We start from the raw sequence: 8,922 nt of genomic DNA, 5'->3' as shown, positions 1-8,922 counted from the left end.
GGAGACTGGGCCCGTTTCCGGCGGGAGCGGAACACGGGGTGATCTGGGCACTAACGCTGATGGGGAGCAGCGGACATCAGCCTCGACCTCCCACGAGCAGTGCACGAGCGCCTGACCCAGACCTCGACCCTAGCCCTCACCCCCACCCTGACTCCAGTTCATGAACTGGTCAAAGGAAGAGCCATGCCAGCAAACGTCTACACTGTACATGCTTTTTATTACAAGACTACGGAGCATTGAGGAAAATTCATCATCTGGTAACTACACCTAAAGCACAAATATTTGGGGGGAAAAAAAGAACAGATTCATTAAATTATATGATTAAATCATTGACCCAGTAGAAAATTTATATAATAAGGGCGGGGCCTGGTGGCTTACGCCTGTAATCCCAGCACTTTGGGAGGCCGAGGCGGGAGGATCAGGCAGTCAGGAGATCGAGACCACGCTGGCCAACATGGTGAGGTCGTGTCTCCACTGAAAATACAAAAATTAGCCTGGCGCGGTGGTGGGCGCCGGTAATCCACAGCCGGGAGGCTGCGGCAGGAGAATGGCGTGAACCCGGGAGGCAGAGGTTGCAGTGAGCTGAGATCTCGCCACTGCACTCCAGCCTGGTGATAGGGCGAGACTCTGTCTCAAAAAAAAAAAAGAAAATTTATGTAATAAAGCCAGAAAAATGTTGTAAAATATATCGTAATTATTCACATTCAAGGCTGTATATCAATACATATAACAACATGGCCCCGAACATGAATTCAATACAAATAATTCATATATTAGAATTTAGGCCGGGCGTGGTGGCTCATGTCTGTAATCCCAACACTTTGGGAGGCCAAGGTGGGTGGATCACGAGGTCAGGAGTTCAACATCAGCCTGGCCAAGATGGTGAATCTCCGTCTCTACCAAAAATACAAAAAATTAGCCAGATGTGGTTGTGGGCGCTCGTAATCCCAGCTACTCGGAGGCTGAGGCAGAGAATTGCTTAAACCCAGGAGGCGGAGGTTGCAGTTAGCCGAGATCAGCCCACTGCACTCTAGCCTGGGCGACAGAGTGAGACTCCGTCTCAAGAAAAAATAAGAATTTAAATAACAGGCTGAACTAGAGGCCAACAATAGCCAGCAAATAACCTTCTATAAGATTAAAAACAAAAGTGTATATCCTAATACCATTGTATTATTTGTTTTCATAAGTTCTTTTAATTTTTGCTTTGTCTGTACATCACAGTTACAGCTACAGACCAGGTAGAGAATATTACGCATGTTCTGACTGCCACCTACCTGAAAAATGTACTAGTCATTTATCCTATTTTATGTTGTGAAGGAACAGCTACAGCAGCTCTAAATACTGTAACAATTTAATTTTGCCAACATCCAACTTACAGACGTAATAGAGGCTTTCACCAGCACAATGACCCCTATTCGTAGTCATTCTGCCAGATGGTTAGGCTATGTGGGTTACACAGCTTAAAAAAGGTGTGCCTTTTGTAAAAAGTTCTCTGTACATAGTTTGGTGTTTCTTCATATGGAAGAAATGAGTTATGGGGAAAATTCAGGTACACACGTAGGCTCGTTCAGTTGCTCACCACAGCCATCTCAACAGATGAAAGTGCTCTTTGTTGGAAACAGCTTCCTCCTCACACCAGTTCTCCACAGGCAGCCTCATCTACAACCCTGCAATTTTGGGCCAGAAGTGGTGGCCCCTCAGAGGCTCTGAAGTGCCTCCAGCCCCGATTCAGGCACTTGCCACGTGTGCTGCGTAAGAAGGGACCCCACCCAGTGAGTCAACATAGGCTCATGTCAAGTTTGAAAATAACTGGGGAAAAGTGTATGACAACATCTTCCAGAACATAGTACCTTCACCGTATTCTCACAGCAGCTGCAATCTCTGAAGTCTCAGCAGTGAGCACCCCGGGTCTGTCAACCAGCCAGGCGAGGGGAGGCCTCAGGCTTCAGAGGAAGGCAAGAAACCAAATTCCGTGCAATTTGGCCATAATCTCTGGTAGAGTGAAGCAGCACTGAACGTGGTGCCTAGAAAAACCTCCTGCACGTTCCCCTGCACAATCAATGGACCCCAACTACAGTGGAGAAATGAAGAATCCAACCAAATTTGGGTGGTCTGGACTTGCCGCCAGCCAGGAAATCTACAACACTGTGGGCAGGGAGATGGGGGGAGGCGGCCTGAAATCTACACCAGCTGGGACAACCACACCCTACAATGAAAAAGCCAGCCTGGCTTGGGCTCTTCTGAACCACTAAGACCTGAAGGGAGGCGGAAGGGGGAGACAAATGCACTCTTGTAAAACCCAATCAGCTACGTGGTTATTTTCAAGTAGAGGCTTTGCTCTGCTACTGATTCCAAATGGCCTAATGTACTTTCTGAGTCTATAAACTTAATTACAGATCACTCACTAAGCATGTGGCAAGGTCAGTTCAACACTTGTTATCTCTGCTGACTGTGCAGATGCAAATTCAGTACCATTGTGGACATGAAGTATAAGATTCTGAAAATATCGCCAAGCGCTTGAAAGCCATGGCAGCAGGGAGGGCAGAGAGCTGACATGCAGGCAGAGCCAGGTTCTTGCAACCAAACAAGGAAATTGGCTCTTGGAAAAAATCGGCCACAAATGGATTGCAGTAGTGACATCCTCTTAGCATTTAAATAAAGAGCGGTCTTATTCAGACATTCTTTGGAACACACGGCTTATCAGAAACCGATTTGTTCAGAATCTGTAAGACACAACTAAGGTGGTTCTGCTACTGGAACTGAGCGTCTACACATCAGGTCGAGAGAGAGACAGAAATATCTTCAAAATGAACAAACTCTTTCACCTCAAAATACCACTTCCAGGCATCTAAGGGGAAAAAAAGTAAGAAATCAGAAGATTTTAAGGATATTCATCACAGCATTATTTAAATAGTGGAAAAATCAGAAACCGTCTTAAGTATTTTACAGTAGGGAAATGGTCAGATAAATTATAGTAAATGGACAATGACTAAATACTACAATTGTTAAAAACATGTTTCTGAGAAACTCATGACATGGGAAAATGCTTAAAATATCAAGGGAGAAGACGATACAAACGGTGTGTGTCGGATGTTCCTATTTTAGTTTAAAAAGTGAACAAATGGCAGGGCAGGATATACGGCAAAATGCTCACAGTGGTCTTCTCTGGCCGGTGAGCCTACAGCTGATCTTGTCAGAGACAAATGTTAGTTTTACTGAGTCACCCAGAGCCCTGTGCTGGTGCCTGGGGGTTTGTTCCATGGGACAGTCTCCACAATTCCTCTGGGGAAGGGCCACAAATCCCACAGTGTGTCCCAAGAGGGCTGGAGTAGGCGGAGTCCCCAGCAGCTGTGGCATGACCAGCCATCTCTCTCAAAACAATTGTTAACAAGCCTTCCGCAAGTTAAGGTTCCACATGGTAGCCGTGGTACAGAGGCATTTCTCTAGGGTGGAGAGGCTTGTGCTCTACACCAGGACGGCCCACCGCCCTGGCTGGGGCCACACAAAGAGGGGAGAAAGGAATCCCTCAGAAGCCAGCCCCCAACTGTGTCCCAGAGAAAGGCAGGGCACCTGGGACACCTAGGCCGGCAGCAAGCACAGCCTCCCTCCACTTTGTGCTGAGAAGCCGCACAGTGTGGTCCCGACATTCCACCTGTCCTTGCCCATGTGTGGGGAGGCACATGGCCCCAGGTCTCTTAAACAGCAGGTGAAATCTTCCTCATCTTCGATAAACCCACAACTGTAATTCCATGTTAAGCGTGTCTATGTGCACACACGGTACCCCATGTTCTACCGTAGAAGGTAAGGCGCCTGCGTGCCAGGTGATGGCTCTAAGGATGTGCTAGAGAAAACCGGAGTAGACATGAGCAAGCACAGGGTAAGGAAAGAAAACACATGGGCCTTTCAAAAGGGAAGAGCAAGGGGCTGGGTGAGGAGAAAGGTGACCCACAGAAGGGCTTGGCTGTCAGCTCAGGCAATGGCATCATTTCGGCTGGCGGCTGCCAGCTCTGGCTCTGAGCCCCTAGTTCTGTGGCTTTGGAGGTTAAGATGGAGCTTGTCAGTGACGCCCAGGAGGTGGTGGTTCTATCCAGAGGAAGGACGCACGGAAGAGTCTCCCCAAGCAGCCCAGCCGAGTGCTCCAATTAAAGCCACGTCCCTGCTCCACTTGTTTCCCTATAACCAGATGCCCTGAGAGATCTGAGAGAGCCACTCTCCTACATGGAGACACAGGACGTTCTGAGATGGGTAAAATAGCTGATGAGGAGGAAGCCTGAACAGAAATTCCTGAAAGGGCTAAGAGAGACTCCCCAACACAGCCAAGCCTTTCCAAAAGCCAGGAGGAGGAGAGAGGACTCCGACTCCGGCCACAGGCCCAGGGCAACGTGCTGGGCCCCGGAGTGTCCTGCTCCCTGGGGCCCCAGGGCAGGTGTGGCCCAGCTCACCCCAGCTCACGGTCACAGGCTCACATGCAGCTCTCACACAGCAACAGCCAAGGCCCAGGCAGGAACCACAGGCAGGGCCTGGGGAACATCTCTGCCCCCTTCCAGGCCCTGTCTGCACTCGCCTAGCTAAAAAGAGCCACTCTTGTCATTAGCAGTGTAAAAAGGACACCTTCCCTCTCAGTTTGCATCTGGCCTGGCACACAGGGTCACTGCTGAGTCACCTGTGACTTGGGGGTAGGGACCAGGGAGGGTGGACACAGTTGAGTCAGAGGCAGGTCTGTGGGCAGCAATGTCTGCCTCTCCCACACGGGAGCTGGAGAGCAGTGGCACCGTCACAGCTCACTGCAGCCTCAATCACCTGGGCCGAAGCCATTTTCGCACCTCAGCTTCCCTAGTAGCTGGCACCACAGGCACATAGCACCATGCCCGGCCAATTTTTTTTCTTTTTTTTAGAGACAGGGTCTTGCTAATGTTGTCCAGGCTGGCCTTGAACTCCTGGATTCAAGCGATCCTCCTGCCTCAGCCTCCCAAAGTGCTGGGATTACAGGTGTGAGCCACCATGCCTGGCCATGATTATGCAGTTGTAAGGTCAGCTGATTAATTCATCTCTCCATATAATAACATATGCACAGGTTGGGAGATTAGGATGAGAACATCTGTGGAGAGGCCATTATTCTGACTTTTAGAGAGAAGGGCCTAGGACAGGAATTCCCAGTGCTCAGGTTTAAAGGAAATATGATGTTCCTATCACCAGTACATGAAGATGCCCCTTTCTCTGCATTCCTACTAACATTGGATATTTTCCACCTTTGGGACTTTCAGCAGTTGTTGAGCCAGCCCATTTTACAGCGGGGATAATTGAGGTTTAAGGAGGGGAAATTACTTGCCTAAGATCTCATGCAACTTTCTGTTTCCTGACTCCCAGTCAAGTTTGATTCTCCCTTGGCGTGGCTTATATGGGAGGATATTTACCTGGTGGCTTGGAAACCACTGAATGACTTTGTCATCTTCTATCCATCCATGTATCTCTATCTGCAGCCCAGCAAATGTATATTGGGAGCCTCAGACATGTGACCAGGGCCTTGTGGGCCAGAAGCAGGCGGGAGACCATGCTGTTGTTTTTGTTTTGTTTTGTTTTGTTTTGAGACAGACTCTACCTCTGTCACGCAGGCTGGAGTGCAGTGGCTCAATCTCAGCACACTACAACCTCCGCCTCCCTGGGTTCAAGTGATTCTCACACTTCAGCCTCCCTAGTAGCTGGGATTACAGGCATGCACCACCACGCCCAGCTAATTTTTGTATTTTTAGTAGAGACGGGGTTTCACCATGTTGGCCAGGCTGGTCTCCAACTCCTGACCTCAAGCGATCCACCCACCTCACTCTCCCAAAGTCCTGGGATTACAGGTGTGAGCCACCTGGCCTGGCCAGTGCTGTTGTCTTTTGAGAGCCCCCTTTTCTCTCACCTGATCTCCCTGCCCCCATTTTCCCCTTTATTACCCTTCCCAGATGCTGCTGAGTAGCTGCAGGGTCAGTCTAGAAATGCCAACCAGGTTGGGATCCTTGCTGGGAGAGCCCTTCCTTCCCTGGCTTTGTAACTCAGGGCCTTCTGGTGTGCACACCTGCAGGGTCCAGGCTGGGCCTGCCCTTCTAGCTTCTGTCTGTCTCTCCCTGAGAGTGGAATCCTGGCTCTGTCCTCAACTAGCTTGAAGGGGGGCCCCCAGGAATGGCCCCTTCTGGATTTCATACCCTTGTGTAGTCCCATTTCACTTTTTATAACATTAAAAAAATTTTTTTTTGTTAGAGACAGGGTCTCGCTTTGTTGCCCAGGCTGCTCTCAAACACCTAGCCTCAAGCAGTGCTCCTGCCTCAGCCTCCCAAAACACGCCCGTTCACTTTCTACCAGGGTTGTTGTGTGTGACTAGCAGATGTGTTGGAAGTGATGATGTGTCACTTCCGAGGTTAGGTCATTAAAGACGCGGCGGCTTCTATCTTGTGTGTGTTCTCTTTCTCTTGGGCCACTCGCTCTGGGGAAAGCCAGCTGTCGGGGCTTCAAAATACACACGCCTGGGAAGAGGCCTCACTGGTGAGGGACTGAGGCCTCCAGCCCATAGCTGTGGGAACGTGGGAATGAAGCTTTATGTGCATCCTTCGGCCGTGCTCTAGCCTTTAGATGACTCAGTTCTAGCTGCATTTTTTTTCTGGGGGGGGGGGACGGAGTCTTGCTCTTATTGCCCAGGCTGGAGTGCAATGGTGTGATCTCAGCTCACCGCAACCTCCGCCTGCTGGGTTCAAGCGATTCTTGTGCCTCAGTCTCCTGAGTCACTGGGATTACAGGTGCCTGCCACCATGCCCAGGTAATTTTTGTGTATTTTTAGTAGAGACGGGGTTTCACTATATTGGCCAGGCTGGTCTCAAAATCCTGACCTCGTGATCTGCCCGCCTCCGCCTCCTAGTGCTGGGATTACAGGTGTGAATCATTGCACCTGGCCAGCCCTGGCAGCATCTTGATGGCAAGTTCACTGAGCCAGACCACCCAGCCCAGCCTCTCCTGGATTCCAGACCCACAGGAACCATGAGTTAGACGTCTTTGTTGTTTTACACATTTAAATTTTGGGGCAATTGGTTACACAGCAGTAGATAACTAATACACCAGCTGTAAGGCTTTGGGCACGTTCCTTAGCCTCTGCACCCCAATTTCCTCCCTTGTGCCATGAGCGTTGTAGAGGTGAGTGAGGAACGTGTAGACACAGCACAGGACCACACATGTGAGGCAGCTTTCCAGCCCCTCTCGAGATGGTTCTGGTCATCTTCTTGCCCATCCCTGGATGGACCGTGACTTCACAACGTCAGGCCAAGTTATTGCATTCTTGGCCTGAGGTCATCCATTGGTCATGGACAGAAGTTCTGGGTAGGAAAGGATGAGATAAAGAGCGGGGTTAGTTTCCTTCCTGCAGCCTGGGTCCGGAGAATCGTGCTGGGCCAGGTGAGAAATCTGCTCCCTGTGTGGTGTCCTAGGATGGGCAGCTGGACCTGACCAGTGGGGAGGTTTCTCTGTGTCTCCAGAGGGCAGAGGGGCTGCCTGGTCTGGCTTCCCTTGGGCTTGGCCAAGCATTCTGGCTGCCACTGAGGCCTCCAGGACAACTGAGAACTGTCCTTTCTTCCTTGCCCTTCAGCTGCCCCTCTCTTCTCTGCCCCCTGGTGCCTGGTCAGCTGCTTTCTTCACAGAACAGCCTTCTTGTGACCCTTGGCCCCTGCCCCTGAGGCTCCTCCACCCCACGCTCTGTGTTCTAAAGTTCACCGTGTACAATTTCCTCAAGTTGTTTCTCCTTCACTGCTTCCCTTTTCTCTGTTCATTACTCAAGATCTGCATGGCCGTGTGTCAGTATAAAAAAAAATAAAGTTGGCCGGGCAGGGTGGCTTACCCCTGTAATCCCAGCACTTTGGGAGGCGTGGTGGGCAGATCATGAGGTCAGGAGTTCGAGACCAGTCTGGCCAATATGGTGAAACCCCATCTCTACGAAAAATACAAAAATTAGCTGGTTGTGGTGGCACGCACCTGTAGTCCCAGCTACTCAGGAAGCTGAGGCAGGAGAATTGCTTGAACCCAGGAGGTGGAGGTTGCAGTGAAATTGCCATTGACTCCAGCCTGGGTGACACAGCGAGACTTCGTCTCAAAAAAAAAAAAAAAAGTTAACCCATTTCAGTTGGGTGCAGTAGCTCACGCCTCTAATCCCAGCACTTTGGGAGGCCGAGGCAGGCGGACAGAGCGAGACCATCTCAAAAAAAAAAAAAAAAAAAAAGAATTGCTTGAACCCAGGAGGTGGAGGTTGCAGTGACTAGAGATCGAGCCACTGCACTCCAGCCTTGGCGACAGAGCAAGACTCCGTCTCAAAACAAACAAACAAAAAAACCTAAAAAACAAAAAACACAAGCAAAAAATCATGATTAACAATTACAAAAAGAACAAACAAACAAAAAAAACCCGCCACAAAATCATTTATAGGTAAGGACATAAGTTCTGAGGCTGCCTCCAGGACTATGGACAGTGGTAGGATTGGTTGTTTTCTGATTTATGAATGTGACTTATAGCCCAGATTTCCTTGCGTGAACGCTTGTTAGTTGTGAAACTAGCAAAGTTGCGCCTCCGCATTTACGCAGAGCCGGCTCCGGAGTCCGAGCCGCGGGTTCGAGCCCAGCCCCGCTACTACCTCGGGCGTGACCTTGGCCGGAGCCAGGTCCCCTCTGAGCCTCAGTTTCCCGGTCTGGGAGCTGGGAATGACAACTCGCCCCACCCCCGCACAGCCCCGCCCCCGGGGCCCTGGGATTGGTTCGCGCGAGGTCCCCCTGCCCAGGCGGGGCCGGGCCTCTCCCGCCCGCCAGGCACCAATCCGGAAATGCAGCTGGGGCAGAGGCGGGGCCCACTCAGACCGCGGCGGAGGGACAATGGGCACGGGCGGCGGCGGCGGTGCGACGGAGGTCC

General features: G+C 50.7%; 1 protein-coding gene across 1 annotated transcript in view; it reads left to right on the top strand.

The window, feature by feature from the left end:
- LOC112205915 (putative 3-phosphoinositide-dependent protein kinase 2) overlaps window positions 1-8,922 on the top strand; it is a 64,819-nt gene continuing 55,897 nt past the window's right edge. Inside the window, 1 exon segment of the mRNA XM_024350052.3 lies at window positions 1-257. Within this exon segment, the coding sequence (XP_024205820.2) occupies window positions 161-257 (97 nt within the window). The 5' untranslated portion in view covers window positions 1-160.

This window comes from Pan troglodytes, chromosome 18, assembly GCF_028858775.2.
Source record: "Pan troglodytes isolate AG18354 chromosome 18, NHGRI_mPanTro3-v2.0_pri, whole genome shotgun sequence".
In the NCBI taxonomy this organism is placed as follows: domain Eukaryota; kingdom Metazoa; phylum Chordata; class Mammalia; order Primates; family Hominidae; genus Pan; species Pan troglodytes.
The sequence above is the reverse complement of the archived record's forward strand: the minus strand, read 5'-3'. Positions and strand labels throughout refer to the sequence as shown.